The 21,579-nt window shown below is 63.6% G+C and overlaps 5 protein-coding genes and 1 long non-coding RNA gene across 6 annotated transcripts in view; 4 read left to right on the top strand and 2 right to left on the bottom strand.

Annotated features, from left to right (window-relative positions):
- LOC142046715 (uncharacterized) overlaps positions 1–21,579 on the top strand; it is a 32,438-nt gene that overhangs the window by 10,746 nt on the left and 113 nt on the right. The window lies entirely within an intron of this gene.
- Positions 5,001–7,734, top strand: LOC116821194 (double C2-like domain-containing protein alpha). Its single transcript, XM_075064755.1, is given in 5 exon segments — positions 5,001–5,093; positions 5,379–5,488; positions 6,447–6,576; positions 6,997–7,056; positions 7,555–7,734. Coding segments are annotated over 5 exon segments (525 nt in total). The 5' UTR covers positions 5,001–5,030; the 3' UTR covers positions 7,717–7,734.
- On the bottom strand, positions 8,281–9,616 carry PAGR1 (PAXIP1 associated glutamate rich protein 1). The gene is made up of 3 exons (XM_032774160.2): positions 9,472–9,616; positions 8,597–8,984; positions 8,281–8,401 (listed from the first exon to the last, which is right to left on the bottom strand). Exons 2-3 carry the CDS (start codon positions 8,965–8,967, stop codon positions 8,281–8,283), a joined length of 492 nt encoding a protein of 163 aa, XP_032630051.1. The 5' UTR covers positions 8,968–8,984; positions 9,472–9,616.
- On the top strand, positions 10,138–10,804 carry LOC142046712 (double C2-like domain-containing protein beta; the record flags this gene model as incomplete). The annotated part of the gene is made up of 2 exons (XM_075064757.1): positions 10,138–10,240; positions 10,545–10,804. Coding segments are annotated over 2 exons (243 nt in total), but the record flags the coding sequence as incomplete, so codon positions are not given.
- Positions 11,239–14,043, bottom strand: INO80E (INO80 complex subunit E). Its single transcript, XM_075064628.1, has 6 exons — positions 14,040–14,043; positions 13,727–13,843; positions 13,034–13,109; positions 12,740–12,857; positions 11,959–12,075; positions 11,239–11,611 (listed from the first exon to the last, which is right to left on the bottom strand). The coding sequence occupies exons 1-6, from the start codon at positions 14,041–14,043 to the stop codon at positions 11,393–11,395; spliced, it is 651 nt and encodes a 216-aa protein (XP_074920729.1). The 3' UTR covers positions 11,239–11,392.
- HIRIP3 (HIRA interacting protein 3) lies at positions 15,233–21,436 on the top strand. The gene is made up of 5 exons (XM_075064627.1): positions 15,233–15,340; positions 16,754–16,961; positions 17,704–19,026; positions 20,932–21,107; positions 21,338–21,436. Exons 1-5 carry the CDS (start codon positions 15,233–15,235, stop codon positions 21,434–21,436), a joined length of 1,914 nt encoding a protein of 637 aa, XP_074920728.1.

Below are 21,579 nucleotides of genomic sequence, written 5' to 3'. Positions count from 1 at the left end.
GCGGCCGGTGGATGACCCCAGGTCATTACGCCACTTCCCGCACCCTCCTCACTTGCTTTCGAGTCCGTCCTGCTGAGTCCCCGCTTGCCCTTGTGCCACGGGAGCTCCTCCCCCTCTGACTGGCGCTCCTCTGTACGTATGTGATAAGGTAGGTGAGGGTCTTGCGCTCTGGGTGAGTAGTTTGTTGCGGAGCATAAGCTACGTGGGACGGCTAATGTCTAGTTGCTTTACGGCCTAGGCGGAAGAGCATGTGCTTGAAGAGAAAGAACTCCCCCCAACTTTAGCGCGGGTCCTCTCTATACTGTATTGTGCCCTCTGCCCGCTGAGTTGGAAGAGCTCAATCTGTCTCTCTTTCAGGCTAGGGGGACAGTAAGAAAATTTGTGGCGGGATTGGGGGTATATTGGGTGGCGTTGAATCTGTGCAAGGCGGTGGCTAGAAGGGTAGTATGTTCGGTAGGCGCTTACAAAAAATGGCATGCAAGTCCATAGGCGGTGAAGCATGTCACAGTCCCGGCACGTTTGTGTTTTGAGGTGGGCGAGGGTTTTATTTATGATCTAATGACTTTTTCTTCCCCCACCCCCGCTTTGACTCATCCCAGTGCCCCCTTCCCCCAAAGGGTTTCATGAACGGTATTAGAAATGCTCCTTTGTGGACGACATCCTTCTCCCCCTCGGCCCCCTCCTCGCCAATGCAGTACCCAAGATATTGAGATCAGCCTGTCTTAGTTCTCTCAACTTCCAAATCCGGCTCCTCAGGGCAAATACAGTCACTGGTGCCCCTCTCTAGATAGTACTCATGTTTATAGCCAAATAATAAGCCCATTGCCGGAGCTGCCGGCTCCGAGGAAGAAGGCCTGGGGAGGCGAGGTCAGCTAAGGCCTGGCTGGAATCTCTGGCCTCGTAGCACTGAGGAGGTACACGACGCCTAGAGTACCGGGCTAGGAGAGGCGGATTCACTGCTGTAATGGATCAACACACACACCACACACACCGACGAACGTAGGTTTCTTGCCTTCTTATGGTTGTTATCTCTCTCAATGTTCGATTACGACGCTCTGTCTGCAATCGCGACCGGCCCGCGAGACTATGGTGGCAGGCCCGCCCGGCCCTGCCTATCTGTTGCCAGAGGCAGCTGGCACCGGTCCAGGCTGCTTCACTTCTCGTAGAGTCTGGGCACATTCAGGAGGGCTCGGATGGGGGAGGTGAGCCATCCATGCGCGCACGCCATGCTTCCTTTCAAGACGCTGGCGGCTGCGTCGTTATTTCGATGAAGCTGGCGCAGAAGCCCACGTTGGGTTCCGCACCACGGGAACCGCACCGGCTCATTTCTACCCTTACTGTGGTGGGCGTTCCAGCAGCGCTGTCAGGCGATGGTACTTCTGTGAGAGTAGCGCCTATGCACAGAGCCAGGGAAGGTTTCCAGGCGAGCTCGTGGCTCCGCACCGCCACCGCAGTTGGGCAGCTTGCCCCCAGGGTTGATTTGCCCGTTTTGGCTTGCCGTCTTTGTGCTCTGCGGCGTCGCGAGCTCCACCCGAGGGTCGAATTAGTTACGCGGGCCAGTCGTTGGCGTCTGCGGGGTTCTAGGACGGCGGCTCAGTCGAGGGCACCGGCACCCTTGACGATAGTCGAGTCAGGCCAGTTACGGCGATGGGATCCTCCTCATCCGCATGCGGTGGCGTGTTCACACACGTTCAGGGGTTCTCGGCCCGTGCTGACACCATGAGTGGCGGGAGATTGCGCGGTAGGTTACCGCAGAGTTGCCGCGTGCCATTAGGTGAGGCAGGGCGTTGATCTGCGGCGATTGCCCCCCATCGCCGAGGCCGGGTTGAGTACCCGAGGCCAGGACTTTAGAGGGCGTTACGCCGTGCCGCGCAGGGTGGTGGACTGCTCGCTTCGGAAAAGAAGCCCGGGGTCCGGAGTTCATGGTGCGAGGCTTCGGCTAACCGTTACCGAATGGCTTGGTATTCGACGTGCTTCCTGTGGGAGCTTTTCAGGGCGAGAGAAAGGTGTTGCGTGTGTGTCAAGAAGTGGTCTCTGGGCTCCATGTGTCCCAGCCGCCCCAAGCATGCATGTGCCCTACTGGGCTCCGGTAACACCCGCCCCCTGAGAAGGGCCCAGGCTGCCACCGAATCGTCCTCATCTCTGTCTCTCATTCCCTCCCGGCGCCAAGGGAGGCCCACGGGTTCTCTGACACGGTGGCTCGGTTACACGCCCCCCAAATTTCTCCAGTGCGCGGGGGTGACAGATGAGAGGAACGATCCTCCCCTACTCCCCGCCGGACGCTGGTGCCGCCCCTCACTCCCTATGGGCCAGTAACCCCGCCGGCTACGCCCGACGCCCCCGCTGGTGGGGTGTCAGGAAATGTGGGCGGGATTCTTGGGGGGGGCCGAGGCCTCCTTACTCGCTCAGCTGGGCGGCCCTTCCCCGGCGGGCGATTATGGGGCGAGGGGCGGCCGCCTCCGTCCCAGCGCGGAACCCCAGGCGTCCGGTCTGGAAGGGGCGGAGGGCGGGCTTGCGGGGCTGATGCGCGCAGAAAAAGGATGTGAGAATGGGAGGGGAAGAGATGGGCCCGCCCCTTAAAGGGCGAGCAGGACAACCAGGGCCCCCTACACCAGCCCTTGCCAGCCCCCCCTCCCCCCCGCCGGTGCCCTCACTCCCGACCGCAGCCCCTGCAGTCCAAAGCCTGCCCCCCCAGTCTCTTGCCGGTGCCCTCTCACTCCCGACCCGCAGCCCCGCCCAGCCCAAGCCCTGTCCCCGCCCAGCTCGCCGGTGCCCTCACTCCCGACCCGCAGCCCGCAGCCCAGCCCTGCCCCCGCCCAGCTCTGCCGGTGCCCCTCACTCCCGACCTGCAACCCTTCTAGCCAGCCCTGCCCCCCAGCTCTGCCGGTGCCCCTCACTCCCGACCGCAGCCCCGCCAGCCCAGGCCCTGTCCCCGCCCAGCTTCTGCCGGTGCCCCTCCACTCGCCGACCCGCAGCCCCGCCAGCCAGCCCTCTCCCCCCAGCTCTACCGGTGCCCTCACTTCCGACACCAAGCCCCTGCCAGCCAGCCCTCGCCCTCCCAGCTTGCCGGTGCCCCTCACTCCCGCCCTGGCACCTTGCCCCCTCGCTTGAGCCTCTCCTGACCGCGGCCCTCGCCAGCACCCCCCAGCTCTAGCCGGTGCCCCTCATCTCCCGAGCCCTGCAGCCCCCCTCTCACCCAGTCCCTGCGGTGCCCTCATCTCCGACCGCAGCCCTGCCAGACCCAGCCTGTCCCCAGTCTCTGCCGGGTGCCCCTCGACTCCCGACCCGCAGCCCGCCAGCCCCAGCCCTGCGGTGCTCATCCGACCCGCAGCCCCCGCCACCCAGCCCTCCCCGCCCCCCCCCCCAGCTCTGCCGGTGCCCCTCACTCCCGACTTGCAGCCCCTCCTAGCCCAGCCCTGCCCCCCCCAGCTCTGCCGGTGCCCCTCACTCCCACCCTGCTGCCCCCAGCAGGGGAAGGGGAGGCTGGCATAACCTCTGTAAGGCAGAGGCTTTCCAAGTACTCCCCACTTTTGTCAGGGGACACAGCACCCCCTGGCACCCCAACAATCCCCTGCCCCCAGAATCGAACTGATCCCAATTCCCCTTGCACTCCACATCCACGACCCCAATGCATCCCCCTTTCCATCCCCCGCTGCCCCCACAATCCCATCACACCCCCAAAACCCAGTGCCCTTCCTCCCACCATGACCGTGTCACCCCAAACATTACCCCACTAGCCAGCCCCCCAATTCAACCCATCCCCTCTGACCCTGCCTTCCCTCTGGGAGAACTGGGTGCCTCTGCCTCCTTCAGGCTGTGGGGTGCCCACTTACCTGGCTTGTGCCTGCTTCCACTCAGCTGGACTCTGTGGGGGGCGAGCCCCTGGCCCACAGCAAGGTGGGGAAGGAAAAGGGGGTGCTCCTGGCTCCCCGTCGGGCCGGCCCAGCGCTGGTGCCTTCACTCCGGCCCAGGGCCCTATATACACTGGGGCACCCCCGGCCCCGGCTGCGTTGGAGGTAACAATGAGTTGCCATGGTGACGAGATGCGGGGGCACGGGGGGGACCGTGCGTCAGCTGCTGACACAGAAAGGAGATGGGGGGGCAGCTTCCGGGTTCCCCGATGCCTCCAGCTGTCCTGGCCCCTCCAGGGGGTGCCGGCCCCACCTGGCCACACGGTGGCGCTGGCTGGCTCGGGGGCAGGTGCCTATCCTGGGGCGGAGGGGGAGCGCTGCCCCCCCAGCCCAGGTGGCAGCCGGTTGAAGTCTCTCTCCACCCCCTCATCAGCCCCCATCACGCCCCGCCCCAGGGAGTCACGAAGCTGCTGCTGCCCCCACGCACCCAGCGCGGCCGCAGGGGGCACCTGAGTCACCAGGCTCCCAGGGAGAGACTAGTGCTGCGGGTCGGGAGTGAGGGGCACCGGCAGGGCTGGGCTGGCAGGGGCTGCGGGTCGGGAGTGAGGGGCACCGGCAGGGCTGGGCTGGCAGGGGCNCCAGCCCTGCCGGTGCCCCTCACTCCCAACCCGCAGCCCCCTGCCAGCCCAGCCCTGTGCCCCCCAGCTCTGCCGGTGCCCCTCACTCCCAACCTGCAGCCCCCTGCCAGCCCAACCCTGCCACCGCCCAGCTCTGCCTGTGCCCCTCACTCCCGACCCCCAGCCCCTGCCAGCCCAGCCCTGCCCCCCCCATTTCTGCTGGTGCCCCTCACTCCTGACCTGCAGCCCCTGCTAATCCAGCCCTTCCCCCAAGGCTCAGATCTTTGCCAAACCTCCCCATCCTGGACCCTGGTTTGCTCTGGGCTGTGAATTGAGGGAGTCCCCAGGGAGGACAGTCTGGGGTGAGTCCCTGGGTGGGTGCTGTGGGTTGGTTCGGGGGTGAGCCATTCGGGGGCCCTGGTGCAGTTGGGGGGAGGCGGTTGGGGGTCACTGGGGAAGGCAGCACCTGCGTGGTGCAGGTAAGGGCAGCGCAGGGAAGTTGCGGGGCCGTAGGGAGCTGGGGGGGCTCTGATCTCTCTCTCCTTCCCAGGGGCTGAAGCCGATGGATTTTAATGGTCTGGCCGATCCCTATGTCAAACTTCACCTGCTGCCGGGGGCCTGCAAGGTAAATACCCCCTCCCCCATTGTCCCCCTCGCATCCCAGGCCTGGACCCGCCCTGCCCCCCCCCCGCGACCTGGCCCCACTGGGCTGTGCTGCTCCGCACTGGGCCTGGCCGGTTGATCCTGGAACTCCCAGCTCGGGGCTGGGCCGTTCCGGTTTATCCCAGGCCCCACCACTTCGTACCAGCTCAGCCCAGGGAAACCGGTCGGTACCAGTTTATGGGCCTGCTGGTCCATACTGGCCTTGGGGGGACGCGCTGGTTCCCGCATCCCTCTCCCTCACTGCCAGGCCAACAAGCTGAAGACGCGAACGCAGCGGAACACCCTGAACCCCGTGTGGAACGAGGGATTGACGTACACGGGCATCACGGCGGAGGACATGGCCCGGAAAACCCTGCGGTGAGCCCCCCACCCTCACTCCCGACCCACAGCCGCCGACCCACACGGTGCCCCTCACTCCCGACCTGCAGCCCCCTCCCCCCCGTGGTGCCCCTCACTCCTGACCCGCAGCCCCCGCCCTGCACACGGCACCCCTCACTCCCGACCCACAGCCCCCAACCCACACGGCGCCCCTCACTCCCGACCCACAGCCCCTGACCCACATGGTGCCCCTCAATCCCGACCTGCAGCCCACGACCCACACAGTGCCCCTCACTCCTGACCTGCATGATACCCCTCACTCCCAACCCACAGCCCCCGACCCGCAGCCCCCTCCCCTGCGGTGCCCCTCACTCCCGACCTGCAGCCCCCGACCAGCATGGTGTCCCTCACTCCCAATCTGCAGCCCCTGACCCGCACGGCGCCCCTCACTCCCGACCTGCAGCCCCCTCCCCCCATGGTGCCCCTCACTCTCAATCTGCAGCCCCCTCCCCTGCGGTGGCCCTTCACTCCCGACGCGCGCAGCCCCTCCCCTGTCAGTGCCCCTCAGTCCAATCCGCAGGCCCCCCCCCCACAGTGCCCCCTCATCCCGACCCGCATGCACCTCCCACGTGCCACCTCACCCCGACCCCCCGCAGCCCCCGACCCGCATGGGTCCCTCACTCCTAACCCCGCAGCCCCCTTCCCCCATGGTGCCCCTCACTTCTGAGCCCACAGCTCCGACCCGCACATGGGTGCCTCTCACTCTCCGACCCACCGGCCTCCAGACCAAATGGTGCCCCACACTCTGACCTGCAGCCCCCTCTCCGGCCGTGGTGCCTCACTATTCGACCTGCAGCCCCTTTCACACATGGCACCCCCCTCTCATCCTGCAGCCCCTCCCGCACGGTGCCCTCACGCCCTGACCGCACAGCCCCCCTCCCATCACAGCGCCCTCACTGTCGACACCCGCAGACCCCCACGCCATGGTCTCTCCCAGGGTGTCAGTCCTGTGATGAGGACAAGCGACCCATACACGAGTCATCGGGGAGACCCGGGTGCCGCTCCGGCGCCTCGCAAAGGCCGCCCAGAAGAAGCATTCAACAATCTGCCTGGAACCCTCAGATCCCGTGAGACCGGACCGGACCCTCCCGCAAGCCAGATGTGCCCGCTGGATGGTCCAGATTGCAAAAGGCCCTCCTGTGTCAGCTGTTCCTCTAGCCACTGCAGCCTGCCTCCGCCCAATCCAGATGTGGCCACGTGGCATCTGCCAGATGCCTTTGTGACCACTCCGTGCCAGTATGAGCCCAATTCCAAGATGTGCCCCCAGAAAGCGTTAGCCAGATGTTCTTTAGCTGCTGCTTTCCTTTTCCAGCTGTTCCTGGGTCACAACTCTAACATACGCCGTGGTTCCAGCCCCTTCCCCTTCCAGATGTGCCCAGAGATTGCCCAGACTGGGCCATAGAAGTCAACGTGCCGGGGGGGGGGTGTCATGCAGGTAGCTGGTTTTTTGACTCTTCTTCTCCCGCTGCCTCCTTCCCCATCCCCAGCTGGCCTCCCCGTCCACCATGTCGGCCGCACTGCGAGGAATCTCCTGTTACCTCAGAGAGGTAGGACCCCTCCCCCCAAACCAGTTATCCCTCCCCGGACGCCTGGGTCCCATCCCGTGTCTCTGGGAGCACCGCAGAGCCCCTGGCGAGACATCCCGGACGCCTGGGTCCCATTCCCATCCCAGGCTCTGGGAGCACCGGGGGCCCCCTGGTGAGCCTTCCCGGACGCCTGGTCCCATTTCCATCCCACTGTCTGGGAGCACCGCCAGGACCCTGGGAGCCGTCCCAGACACCTGGGTCCCATTCCCATCCCAGGCTCTGGGAGCGCCGCAGGGTCCCCTGGGGAGCCATCCTGGATGCCTGGGTCCTATCGCTGTCCCAGGCTCTGGGAGCGCCGGGGGGCCCCTGGGAAGCCGTTCCAAACGCCTGGGTCCCATTCCTTGTTTGTGTCTCTGGGAGCACCACGGAGCCCCTGGGAGCCATCCCGGACGCCTGGGTCCCCCCCCTCCCCCTGTGGCAGCTTGAGGGTGTGCTGACGAGCTCCACCCACCCCCACAGCTGGAGCAGGCGGAGCAGTGGCAGCTGGAGGAGCGGGGTCGAATCCTGCTGGCGCTGACGTACAGCTCCAAGCGCCATGGGCTGCTGGTGGGAATTCTGCGCTGTGCTCACCTGGCCGCCATGGATGTCAACGGCTACTCCGACCCCTATGTCAAAACGTGAGTTGGGGGGATGGGCACGGGGGGGGCACAGTAGGGTTGAGGGGGGCAAACATGGGCAGCTGGGAGTTTTGGGGGCTGGGAAAGGGAGAGGGCTCTGGGAACAGGGAGGAAGGGTGTGAGGCAGAGGGTGCTGGGGGGGGGACAGTGAGGGTAAGGCGAGGGGGCCAAACAGTGGGGAGAAGGGATGGGATTCAGGGGGCCCAGGTGCAGAGACTTTGAGGGTACTGGGAAGTGGAGGGGGGGGAGGTTGCTGAGCAGGGCTGGGATAAATTGGGGTGCACGTAGGGGAGGGTGAAAGGGGATGGGGGGGAGGTGAAAGTGGGGAGCCTGGCAGAGAGCAGAGCTGGGAGTGGGGCCCACCCCCAAAATCGGTGTCCTGACTTTAAACCAGGCATACGCAGAGCAAGAGCGCCCTCTGGTGGAGTTAGGGAAACTGCAGGACTCCTGGGTTCTCTCCCAGGCTCTGGGAGTAGAGTGGGGTCTAGTGGGTTAAGGAGTGGGGGCTGGGAGCCAGGACTCCTGGGTTCTCTCCCCGNACTACTGGTTAAAGCGAGGGGGCTGGGAGTCAGGACTCCTGAGTTCTCTCCCCAGCTCTGTTCCTACCTGGTGTTCTCCTGCGATCAATCAGGGAGTTCTTGGGCGTCACAGGCTCATCGTCAAAGTCAAACTCGGTCGGGACGTGGGGCCTGGAGCAGAGAGAGCTGAGGGGTTAAATCCTCAATACAGCGGAAGGGGCAGCGCCAGACACAGTCTTCTGCCCTGGCCAGCTCCGCCAGCACCAACCCGCAGCTCCTGGCTAGCCTAGCCCTGCCCCCCTCCACCTCTGCCAGCACCCCTCACCCCCGATCCACAGCCCCCAGCTAGCCCAGGCCTGCGCTCACTTCTCCTCCTCCTCCTCTTCACTCTCAGGCTGCCCATCGGACCTCTCCTCCTCCTCGCTGTCGGGCTCAGGGGTGGGGGCCCTGCGGGGCAGGATCTCGGCCTGGAGCGGCAGGGTACCCTCGGCTGCGATCTGCTCGTAGAGACGCCTGATCTCCTCAGGAGGCGGCATCCAGGTCTCTGGGCCCTCCAGCTCCTCGTCGCTGCAGGGGACACACCACCCAGCCTCCTCCTCCTGCCCCTGCTCCTCTGCCTCTTCCAGCGCCAGCCTGTTGTCCTCCACTGCAGCCGGCACCAGCTCCGGGGCATCCTCCACCACCAGGGACTGCATCCCAGAGGTCACCTCGCCCTCCTCCACGGCTGTGGCCTCCATGGCAGGACAGGATCAGGCTGCAAGGGGAGAGTCAATGGTTAGAACGTTGATGGACACCCTACAATAACAAGCCAGCAGCCAGTGCTGGTGCTTTTCGGGGGCACTGTGACAACAAAGGGTTCAGCGGAGACCCTACAATAACAGCCCTGAGCTTCGATGCCAGTCGCACCAACGCTGTGGCCATTTAGGGACTCGCCACCTGCCAGTCATGTCAATGCAGCGGCCATCTTGGGACTCATGCCAAGGTGGTGGCCATCTTGGGGCCCCCCATCTGCCAGTCATGCCAACCTGGTGGCCATCTTGGGGCTCACACCAAAGCGGCGGCCATCTTGGGGCCCGCCATCTGCCAGTCATGCCAATGTGGCAGCCATCTTGGGGCTCACGCCAACGTGGCGGCCATCTTGGGGCTCACGCCATGCGTGTCGTGCCATGGCAGCCATCTTGGCAGTGGCCCCTGAGGTTCATGCCGAGGTGGTGGCCATCCTGGGGCTCGCCCCAACCGACCCTGCTGGGGGCTCCGTCCCGGCCAGGCCCACACTGGGGCTCCCAAGGGAAGCTGGAGGGGGTCACATCTCAGCCACTGGCTGCCAGGCAACCCAGGCCCCCGCCGCCATTTTGTGAAGTCTCTGCTCAGGTCCCTTCACTGCGCGTGCGCCATCCACGCCTTACCACGCATATGAGCGACGGAGTCCGTACCCGGACCGTCTGCGCCTCACTGCGCATGCGCCTCCTTCAAAGTCAGCTAGGTCGCGCGCCCTGCTCAGCAGCGCCGTCTTTGTTTCTTCAGTGCGCATGCGCCACACGGCGTGCCCCAGCCCGGCTGTTTGAGCATGCGCTGTTTCTACTCACCGCTCGAGGGCGTGCACCACTCGCAGTACGCTTGCGCCACTGCGAAGAGTCTTAGCGACCCCCCGCCCCCAAGCGCTCCCCGACTTCGGCTCGGCTCCAACGCCCCCGCCCAGCCGCCGCGCGTGCGCCCGCCCCATCCGGCGCTACTGATTGGTCGGCCTGACCTAAGGGGCGGGGCTAGCCCCAAATGCAAAAAGTCCGGCGTCTGAACCGGACCCGAAGGAGAACCTGGTCGGGGGGGNCGGGCCCCAGAGCACCCCTACACTTTGCTGTAAGGCCCCCGGCTGTTGGGGGAACTTGGCCTGATTACCTCCTCCCCCCCCTCAGGAATTCTTCTACGAAATCGACCAGTCGGAGCTGGCGCAGAAATCCCTGGAGATCACAGTCTGGGACTACGACATCGGGAAATCGAACGACTTCATCGGTGAGGGGGGCGCGGGCAGGCTCGGCCAGGGGGCAGGGCCCGGGGGGCAGAGGACAGGATAAGCGGCTCCAATGGGGCAGGGTAAGGGATGCGATGGGGGGGGCTGAGCAGGGGACCCCATGGGGCAGGGCCCGGAAAGCCAGGTAAGGGGTGCTATAGGGCAAGGGGGATCTGGGCCCAGAGGGCCAGGCATGGGGCTCCGTGGTGCAAGGGGGTTGGGCTGGAGGGGCCGGGCAAGGGGCTCCGTGGGGCAGGGGAAGGGGCCGGTCCCGCCGGGGAGCACCCTAACCCCCTCTTCCCGCAGGTGGCACGACCCTGGGCCTGGGCTCGCAGGGCGAGCGGCTGCAGCACTGGCTGGGCTGCCTGCAGACCCCCGACCAGCGCTGGGAGCAGTGGCACACGCTGACCAATGAGCTCCCAGAATCCTCGGCCTTCGCGCCCTGATTGGCCCTGGGGCCCGCCACTCCCTGCCTGCCTCTTAAAGGAGCAGGACCCTTTGCACGAGGACTCTTGCATGTTTACACAGGGGCGGGAAGAAACCGCCCCCTCTGTGCTGTGTCTGTCTGGGGGGCTGTTTGGTTACATTGGGGGAGGGGCGACACTGACTACACCTCTCTCATCCTGTTATGTATGGGAGCGGCCTCATATGCAAATTATCACTTGCTGCAAAATTATGCAAAACAGTATTCAAATTGGTGGGAAATTAGCTCCTCTGTCCCCTCCCACACACCCCTCCTTTCAAGGACCAGTTTTAGCACCTTCCCCTTTAAAAGTAATTTTTTGTCTGCAGTCAAAAGTCCCACCCCCGCTCTTAAAGGAGCATCCTTTTTCTGCACCGTTTTTTACAAAACGGTTTGTAAAAAGGGTCATTTGCACCGGGAGGGTCCCCCTGAAACCACCAGCCTCATTCAGTGGCTTTTCTTCTAAGGGCTTCTGGGATTTCAGGGCCAGGGAGGGTTGGAAGGCGGTCAGGGGTCACTGAAGTCACCACGGCACTGTTTTTATACCAAAATCTTGTTTATCTGGTTAATTTGCATGTCTGGAGCCTGTTATGCAACTGGAATGGATGTGAAATAAACTGGGGGGCCTCTTGGGGGCCCCCACCAGAGTGCTGAGCTGTGTGTATCTGGGGTGCCACTCCCCCAACCCCCACTATTCCGGTATATCTATGACAAGCTCATCATCCCCATCCAGGGGGTCTTCGCCACTCCCCTCCCCCGCGTCGCTGAACATTTGCTGGGGCACAGTGCTGAGGATGGTGGGGGGTGGGAGCTTGGAGGAGAGGGGGGCCAGAGGGCCCCCCCGGGGCGAAGAGAAGGGGAGACCCCCCACCACTGAGCAGTCGGGATGGGTGGCCGGGGTCAGGGACATCTGTAAGGGAGAGACAGGAGGGAAAGTGAGGGGGCTGCTGACCACATCCCCCCACAGAACCTCCCTCCATGTTCCCCACAAACCCCCCACCTGTCCTGAACTCCCTCCCCTAACCCCCCCATCCCCTCCTCCTGACCCCCCATACTCCTTCTGCTCCAACACTCACTCTCTCTCCCCTTCACCCCACACGTGAACCCCGCCACCAACTCCCCACTAACCCACATGTCCTAGGCTTGACTCCTGCATGACCCCTCGCTCCCAACCCCCTAACACACACCCTAACTCCTCCCAGACACATGACCCCTCCCCAGCTGACCCCCATATTCCTCCCCCCAGCCAGGTGGTACCTTTAGCTTGCGGGTGCCCTTGGCCCGTCGCTCAGGGCGGGCGCGTTCGGGGCGGGGGGCGCAGGGCTCTGGCGCCAGGTACTCAGAGGGGAACGGGCTGTAGGGAGGGGAGGCCAGCTGGGGATGTGGGGGAGTACAGGAGAGATGGAGAAAAGATGACAGAGTGAGAGAGTGGGGGGGCACTGCAGGATGGACACCCTACCTCCCACATTCCCCCCCCCGCCCCCCCCCACACACAATGCACTTAAACCCCCACCACCTCTGGCATCCCCACATATCCCATCACCCAGACAACACCACGCAACCCTGCCCACGCACCCTCACCAAGGAACACCTCCTAATGCCCCCCTCAATGCTCACTGCCTTAATGCACACTCCACAGCACCCCCCGATGGGACAGCCGACACCCACAGCCGACTTTACCACAGAGCCCCACTGCTTGACAACTGCACCGGTGAGGTGGGCGACCCCCATGGAGCGATTGGGGGCAAGGCAGGGGGTGGCACCTCCCCACTCAGCTGATGCTAATGGCAGCTCTGCCTTTGAAGCCAAGGCAGCCATGTTGGATACTGGCAGTGCGCCAACTTTGCCCATATTAAATATGGCAGCTCTGCCCACACAGCCATGGCAGCCATATTGGCTACTGGAACAATCACCACCTTTCCTGAAACTACAATAGACATATTGGATACTGGCAGAGATCTCATCATGAGCCCACAACCCATCTGGAGGCCATACTGGATTCTGGCACCACATTCCCCAAAGTGGAGGAGTCACTCACTGAGCTTAGGTAGGGGGAGGGCGCCCCCGAGCCCTGCAGGGGGAAGCCCGAGGTAGCCTGGAGAGAGAGGCCAGAGGATGATGGGGATGAGGCTCCGCCAAGCTGGGGGCTCCGCTTCCTGGAGGCAGGAAGAGATACACAGTAAGTTGCCACAGGAGCAGCCATGTCACATACTGGCAGATGCCCATCCACTGCCGATGTTAAATATGGTGGCTCTACTCAGGAAACCAGGCCAGCCATGTTGGATTCTGGCACAGACCCCATCCCCAGTGGGAGGCATGGCCTCATACTCACCTCTTCAGCAGCTGTGGCTCCGCCCCCTTGGGCCCCTCCCCATCACTGTTCTCCGAGGATGCTGTGGCCTCTGAGTCTGGAAGGGCAATGGGGGGAGGGTCAATGGGGGAAGACGCCCATCCACAGCCTGCTCTGAACCACCATCCAGTCTGTGCCAAGGCCCCATTAACCTCCCTACAGCCTGTGCTCCTTCCCCCACAATTCAAACCCCCCATCCCCCTCATTAACAGACACCCCCCGACCTCCTCAGCCACAGCCCTTCCCCTGACACACAGCCCCCAAATCCTCCTATGATCTGTGCCCCCCACTGCACCTTCCTCTCAGACGCCCCCAAATCCCACTACAACCTGCACCCCTAGTGGCCCCTTTCCACAGCCTAGGCCCTCCCATCAACCGTCTCTTGAAATGCCCCAACACACCAGACAACCCCTCCCCATCCCCGCCCCGCTCAACACACCCAGCCCCCACATGCCCACTCCCCAGCTGCTCCCAGTTGCACACCCCTGCACCATGACTCAGGGGTCGGGCACCTCCCCAGGGTCCCCCAACCTTGCTAGGCTGCAGAGCAGGCTCCGTGACACCCCCAGCCCAGCTTGAAAGCTTTGGGCGGCTACAGGAAGGGAACATGGCGGCAATAAGGGGCCAAGCTCACGAGGGACCCCCCAACCCCCACCGCCGCCACCCGCCCAGCACCTGACGATTCCTCATCCACGTTCTCGTACTGCAGCAGCCGGTCCAGAAGGAAGCTGGGCAGGAAAAACTGCACAATCAGAAACCCCCAAACCCCACCACATGGCCCCTCCCCCAGCCCTGCCGGTGCCCCTCACTCCCGACCCGCAGCCCCTGCCCCCCCCCCCCAGCCCTGCGCGTGCCCCTCACTCCCGACCCGCCACCCTGCCCCCCCCCCCAGCCTGCCGTGCCCCTCACTCCCGACCCGCGACCCTGCCCCCCCAACTGCAGTGCCCTCACTCCGACGCAGCCACTCCCCCCCTCGCAGCCCACTCACGCATGCCCCCCCAGCCCTCGCTCCACCCCCCCCACAGATCTGCCCCAGCCTGTGCCCACTCACCAGCCCCCCTCTGCCCGCGCCCTCACCCCCACACGCACCCCTGCCACCCCCCCCCAGCTCCGCCCGTTTGCCCCTCACTCCGACCGCAGCCCCTCCTAACCCTGCCTGCCCCCCCCCCCTGCTCTGCGGCTGCCCCTCACTCCCGACCGCAAGCCCGCCCCCCCCAGCCCCTGCCGTGCCCTCACTCCCCGAGCCCTCCTAGCCCTGCCCCCCCCCAGCCGCCGGTTCCCCTCACTCCGACCGCAGCCCTTCCTGCCCACGCCTCCCCCCATACCTGCTTGCCCCTCCTCCGGACCGCAGCCCCTCCAGCCCAGCCTCCCCGCCCCCCACCCCTGCCGTGCCCTCACTCCCGACCGCAGACCTCTCCCCCCCCAGGCCTGCCGGGGCCCCTCACCCCGACCCGCAGCCCCTCCCCCCCCAGCCCTGCCGGTCCCCTCACTCCCGACGCCGCAAGCCCCTGCCCCCCCCCCACCTAGCCCTGCGGCCCACTGCCCGACCCAGCCAGCCCCTTGCCCCCCCACTCACTGCCGTGCCCCTCACTCCCTGACCGCAGCCCTGCCCCCCCAGCCTCCGGTGCCCCTCCATCCTGACCCGCAGCCCCTCCCCCCCCCGCCTGCCGGTGCCCCACTCCGACCCGCAGCCCTCCGCGGTGGCGGCGCGCCCCCTTACCTTTATCCCCACACTTTCAGCAGCTTCCTTGGCCTTCGAATCTCCTCCTGGAAACACTCTGCTCCTTGCGGGGGCGGGGGGTATGCGCCGGCCCGGCCTCCCCCCAGCGCCCCCGCCCCGAGCCGCCCCGCCCCCACTCCGCCCCGCGCGCGCCCCCGCCCCCCTCACGAGATCAAGCAGCTTCAGCCTGCCGCTGTCAGGCCCCGTGTGCCGCCCTTGTATGCCGCCGGTCTCCGCTCTCGCCCCGTTCATCGCCGCGGCTCCGCATCCCCCGCGGGGCCGGGCCAAGCTGCAACGCCGTTCCTAACATGCACCCCCCTCCCCATCGGCCTGCCCCCGCCGCTCCCCAGTTGTCGGTTCACCGCGCAGCGCCCACCCCCATCGGCCCCTGCGCCCGCGCTCCCCATTGCCGGTTCCCTGCAAGCCCCACACCTCCATCGGCCCCGCGCTACGGTGGCCGAATGGCTCAGGCGGAAACGACTGGGATGGCGCGTCAGAGAGATGCGGATTTCACTCGCGGGCTCTTCCCAGAGCAGCCGACCTCAGTGGCCCAGCACTGGTCCAGCTGGGTGAGCAGGTGAGCCGACCCGTCGACGAGAGCTTCTGCGGCACTGTCTCAGGTCTGAGGGAGGATGACCCGAATGTCCAGGATCTGTGGGGGGCAATGCCGGAGCAGACACCTGGTTCTCTAGGATCTGGTAGGAGCAACAGATTGTGAGCCCGGACACCTGGTTTCTAGGGTTGTTAGGAGCAGAGATGGTGGAGCCCCACCGGGTTCTCTAGGTGGGATCAGATTGGGAGCGAGTGTCTGGTAACAGAGATCTGTGGACCCGGACACCTGGGTTCTCTAGTCTGGTAGAGGATGGACATAAGACTTGTGGAGCCCGGGACACCTGTTCTCTAGGGATCTGGAGGGAGCAAAGATTGTGATGCCCGCGACACGTGTCTCTAGGGTCTGGGAGGGAGCAGAGGATTTGGGAGCCCGGACACCTGGGTTCTCTAGGGCTCTGGTAGGGAACAAGATTGGCCCGGACACCTGGATTCTCGGAGGTCTGATCGCGTGGGAGAGGGTTGTGGGAGCCCGGACAACCTGGGTTTCTCTAAGTGTCTGGTGGGGGGGAGCAAGTGTGGGAGCCCGGGGACACTGGGTTCTCTAGGCGTCTGGGGGGGAGCAAAGAGTTATGGGAGCCCGGACACTGGGTCTCTAGGGATTGGTAAGGGGGAGCAAAGATTGGGGAGCCCGGCACTGGGGTTCTCTAGGGGTCTGGTATGGTAGGGGGAGCAGAGGATTGTGGTGAGCCCGGACACCTGGTTCTCCAGGGATCTGGTGGGGGAGACAAGGATTGGGGAACCCGACACCTGGGTTCGTTCGAGGGTCTGGGGAGGGGGATGCAAAGGATTGTGGGGAGCGCCGACACCTGGGTTCTCTAGGGGTCTGGTGTGGGGGGGCAAGATTGTGGAGCCTGAGATACCCGGTCTCAGGGGTCGGGGTGGGGAGCAAAGGTTGTGGGATGCCCGGACCACCTGGGTTCTCCAGGGCTGTCTGGCTAGGGGAGCAGAGGATTGTTAGGGAGCCGGACACTGGGTTCTCCAGGGTCTGGTGGTGGGGGAGCCAGATTGTGGGAGCCCGGAAACCTGGGTTCTCAGGGGTCTGGTGAGGGAGCAAAGGATGGGAGCCCGGACTCCATGGGGTCTCTAGGGGTTTGGAGGGGACCAGAGGATTAGAGAGCCCAACACCGAGTTCTCTAGGGGTCTGATGGGGGGAGCAGAGGATTGTGGGAGCGTGGGACTCCTGAGTTCGTTTAACCCCCTCTCCCCTGGCCCGCAGCGTTGCTTGACGCGGGCCATTCGTGCGGAGGAAGATCTGGCCGCACGTGGTTCCGGAGAGCCTGGTGCGGCGAGGAGAAGGAGCTGCTCAAGGAGCTGGTGAAGGAGAATGCTGAGAATGGCAGCGTGGGGTGCGGCGGGGGAGGGGGGGATAGGGGCTTGGCGGGGGGGGATTCCTGTGTAACCGTATTGGCCTGTCCCAGCAGCTGGATGATTCCAGTTCCGAAGAGGGTTCCCCGAGCCCCAAGAGCACCTGGGACACCCCTCAAGCCTGGACTCAGAAGCGACCCCACAGCAGCTCTGACTCGTCGGGGGGCCCCGAGGACACGGCAAGAAAGAAACAACGACTGGATCAGGGCTCTGGTGAGTAGGTTCCCCCCCCGTCCCAGAGGGGCCACGTCCCAGTGCCGGGCAACGAGTCCCCATGTGCCCAGCCCCCCCACTGCTCCAGAGGGGCCGTGTCCCAGCGCCGGGCAAGGAGTCCCCTTGTGCCAAGCCCCCCATTGCTCCAGAGAGGCCAGTGTCGGGCGAGGGGCCCCCATGTGCCCAGCCCCCCACTCTCCCAGAGGGGCCTGTCTCAGTACCGGGTGAGGGGTTCCCATGTGCCCAGCTCCCCACCGCCCCAGAGGGGCCTGTCCCAGGGCTGGGTGAGGGGTCCCCATGTGCCCAGCCCCCCAGTGCTGGGCGAGGGGTCCCCGTGTGCCCAGCCCCCCCACTGCTCCAGAGGGGCCATGTCCCAGCACTGGGCGAGGAATCACCATGTGCACAGCCCCCCCACTGCTCCAGAGGGGCCGTGTCCCAGCACCGGGCAGAGTCCCCGTGTGCCCAGCCCCCCCACTGCTCCAGAGGGGCCGTGTCCCAGCGCCAGGCGAGGAGTCCCTATGTGCCCAGCCCCCCAGTGCCGGGCGAGGGGTCCCCGTGTGCCCAGCCCGCCCACTGCTCCAGAGGGGCCACGTCCCAGCACCGGGCGAGGGGTCCCCATGTGCCCAGCCCCCCACTGCTCCAGAGGGGCCATGTCCCAGCACCAGGCGGAGTCTCCATGTGCCCAGCCCCCCCTCTGTGTCCCAGCCCTCGGTTAACCCCTTGTTTCCGATCTGGTTTCCAGAGGCCAGTTCTGACGGGGAGGATTCTGGGATTGATTCGAGGAAGCCAAAGGAGGATGCTGGGAAATCCAGGCACACGGGAGCACATGAGGACGAAGGGGACTCGGGAGCAGAGGAGACACCTGACCGGGGTGGCGCCAGCAGAGAGAGCGACTCTGAATGGACAGCCAGGAGTGAGGGACCGAAGCAGCCCCCACGGAGAAGAAAAGAGGGAGCTGAGGCGCAGGACCAGCTGGAGAAGAAGCGAGTGAGAGAGGCAGAGCAGAGGGGTGACTGTGGGGAGCAGAAGGGGAAAGCAAACGGGGGGATCACAGCTCAGCCGGAGGAGGAATCGGGGAGCGAATCCCCAGTGGAGGAGGAGGAGTGTAAGTGGCAGAAGCGGACAGGGAGGACAGGACCGAGGAAGATCAAGCAGAGGAGTGATAGTGAGGAGGAGGGGGACAGCAAGAAAAAGGGAAGGATGAAGGCTCGGGGGAAGGAAGTGGGGAGCGGCACCGAGGTGGATGAGATGTGTCAGAGCAGAAAAGGGGCAGGAAAGAAGGGAAGGAGGAAGGCAGGGAGATGGAGTGATAGTGAGGAGGAAGAGAACAAGGAGAAGATAACAAAGGCTCAGAGAGAGGAGGAATCAGGGAGTGAGGAAGAGGAGGGTAGGAGAAGGAAGCCAGGAACGAAGAAGGCGGAGCTGGAGAGGAAGAAGAGGAGAACGAAGGCCCAGAGTGAGGAGGAATCGGGGAGTGAGTTGGAGGAGGAAGAGGAGGGTAGGAGCCGGAAGCCGGCGGGGAAGACGGGAACGAAGAAGGTGGAGCGGAGGAGTGATAGCGAGGCTGAGGAAGTGGGCAGCAGGAAGAAGAGGAGGACGAAGGCCCAGAGTGAGGAGGAATCAGGGAGCGAGGAGGAGGAGGGTGCGAGCAGGAAGGAGACAGGGAAGAAGGGAAGGAGGAAGGCCGAGCGGGGCAGCGAGAGCGAGGAGGAGGAGGGAAAGGTGCAGGCGAGGCAGAGAGGCAGCTCTGAGACAGATGAAGACTCTTCGTCATCGTCCTCCGCACAGGATGAGAACAGCCCTAACCCAGGCTCCCGGCGCGAGAAGGGAAAGGTGATGGGGGGGACCCAGGCGTCTGGGATGGCTCCCTTAAGGGGTCCTGCAGCGCTTCCAGCGCCCGCGTTGGGGAGTGGGACCCAGGCGTCCGGGACGGCTCCCTTAAGGGGCCCTGCAGCGCTTCCAGCGCCCAGGTTGGGGAGTGGGACCAAGGCGTCCGGGACGGCTCCATTAGGGGGTCCTGCAGCGCTTCCAGCGCCTGGGTTGGGGAGTGGGACCCAGGCGTCCGGTGACGGTCTCCATTAGGGGTCCTGCAGCGCTTCCAGCGCCCGGTTGGGGAGTGGGGACCAGGCGGACGGTCCTAGGGGTCTCAGGCTTACGGTGGTGGCCAGTCCGACGCTCTTAAAGGGCCCTGCAGCCTTCCAGCGCCGGGTGGGAAGTGGGACCAGAGCAGTCCGGACGTGCTCCATAGGGGGTCCTGCCAAGCGCTTCCACGCTGGGTTGGGGATGGGAACCAGCGTCCAGGACGGCTGCCCTTAAGGGGTGCCTGCAGCGCTTCCACGCCCGGGTGGGCCAAGTTGGGGGGACCCAGGCGTCCGGGACGGCTCCCTTAAGGGGTCCTGCAGCGCTTTCCAGCACCCAGGTTGGGGAGTGGGACCAGGACGTCCGGCGACGGCTCCTAAGGGGTCCTGCAGCGCTTCCAGCGCCAGTTGGGAGTGAGAACCCAGGCGTCCGGGACGGCTACCATTAGGGGGTGCCAGGCTTCAGCCTCGGGTGAGAGTGGGACCCAGGCGTCCGGGACGGTCCATTAGCGGGTCCTGCAGTCGCTTCTCAGCGCCTGGGTTGGGGAGTGGGACCAGGCATCCGGGACGGCTCCATTAGGGGGTCCTGGGCAGTGGTCCACAGAGCCCAGGATGGGATATGGGACCCAGCATCCGGTAGACGTACCCAAGGGCACCTACCAAAAAGGAATTACCAACGTAATTGCACTAGATATTGTTTCTCCTGGCCAAAATTGTTTTAAATGTCCGGAGAGGAAAATGAACTGAAATTTGATAAAATCCCTTTTTTCTCCTAATGCAATAATTATTTTAAGTCACTTAAAAGGAACAAAAGAAATTTGAACTTGAAAATTTCTACCTTGTTTTTTTCCAGTGGAAAATATGTATTTAAATTCCAAAACCCAAGAAATTGTGAAGTGAAATTCTGGCTCCATTAATTATTTTTCCTGTGAAAAATGTGTCTGAAAACTGGGGAAAGGCTCGAGGACTGAAATTGCACTAAATACATTGTCTTCTCCAGGAAAAAAAACAATACAAAAGTGGTGAAAAATTGGAAGTTAAATTTATTGCATGAATTTTTTATTATTAAATGGGGAGGGACAGAAATTGTAGAAAAATTTCAGCTCTCATTTTTTTCCAGTGGAAATTGTTTTAAAGTTAGGAAAAAAGGACAGAATATGGAATTAATTTTTGCTACATTCCCATTCTTTTCGCCCAAAATTGTTTAAATTCAGGAAAAATTAATTGGGACCTGAAATTGTACTTCATGAATTTTCTTTTTCTCCTGGCGAATTAGTTTTGAAGTTGGGAGGAAAAGAAAAAAACCTGATCTATGAAATTTACTGTGTGTAGTCAGAGAAAGGAAATTGGGAACTGAAACGTGGCCATGTGAATCTCACCTGCCCCCAGGTGGAAAAATTGTTTTTGAATGCAGGGAAAGGAAATTCTGACAGAAATTGCACTAAAAAATTTTTCTCTGGAAAAATCATTCTGAAAGTCAGGAATGAGAAAACCTGAACTGAATTTTTATTAATGCAGTTGTTTTCCCAAGTTGCAATTGGGGGGGGGGAGAGAAGGGAAAAATGAATGAATGTTATTACATTTTTCCCAGTGGAAACTATTTTTAAAGTTAGAAAATGGACATTGTGAAATGAAATTTTCCTGCAGGAATTATTATTTTCCTCAGTGGAAATGTTTGTATTTAAAAAACCAAACCAAACCAACGGCCGGGGTAAGAAGCCATCGGCGCTAACGTTTGCTGACGTAAACAACCACCCACAAGGTTTTAAAGGAACCTCCTCCGCCCCCCGCTGGGCCTGGAGAAATTTCGTTTGATTTTCCCAGGAAGCGAGCGGGATTTTCCTGTAGGCCCTCCCCCTTGGGGGCTGTCCCTAACCTGTCCCCACCCCCAGGCGCCGGGCAGCAGGGGGCTGGCCCGGCAGAGGAGCACCCGGCCGTGCGGCGGCTGAAAGCGCTACATCCTGGCCTGTGGGGTGCGGGGAACTACAAGAAGCTGCTGGCCGGGTGTCGCTCCGTCAAGCAGCAGGTCGGGGTCCTGCGCGGGAGCTGGAGGCCATTGGGCTGCAGGGTGAGTCGGGGGGTGGACGGGAGGCGGGTGGGGGGTAGGCAGGGTGGGGGATAGGGATGAGGAGCAGACAGCATTGGGGGAATGGGGATGTGAGGGATGGGCAGCGAGGGGGACTTGGAGATGGGGCAAGGGGGGCGGTGGGGGTACAGGGAAGGGGCCCTGGACTGAGTTGGGGGGAGGGGCAGGGGGCTCCCCTGGAGAGCCCCCCCAGTAACCGCCCTTCCCCCCAGGAACCCCTCTCTGGAGCGGTGCCGGCGCTGCGGCTGCGCCGGGAGGAGGCAGCCGAGGTGGCAGCGCTGGACGTGGGAACATCATCACTCGGATGGTGAGGGGAGACGAGAGCTGGGCAGCAACCTGGGGCAGTTGGGGAGGGGGGGGATCAGTGGGGCAGGAGATGGGGCTGGGGTGGGGCTAAGGGGTGGATCTAGGGGGGACGTGTGAGGTGGGGGATCAGAGTGGGGGACAGGGACCC

Source organism: Chelonoidis abingdonii, chromosome 4, assembly GCF_003597395.2.
Source record: "Chelonoidis abingdonii isolate Lonesome George chromosome 4, CheloAbing_2.0, whole genome shotgun sequence".
NCBI classification, from domain to species: Eukaryota; Metazoa; Chordata; order Testudines; family Testudinidae; genus Chelonoidis; species Chelonoidis abingdonii.
This window is presented reverse-complemented; position numbering and strand designations above follow the sequence as displayed.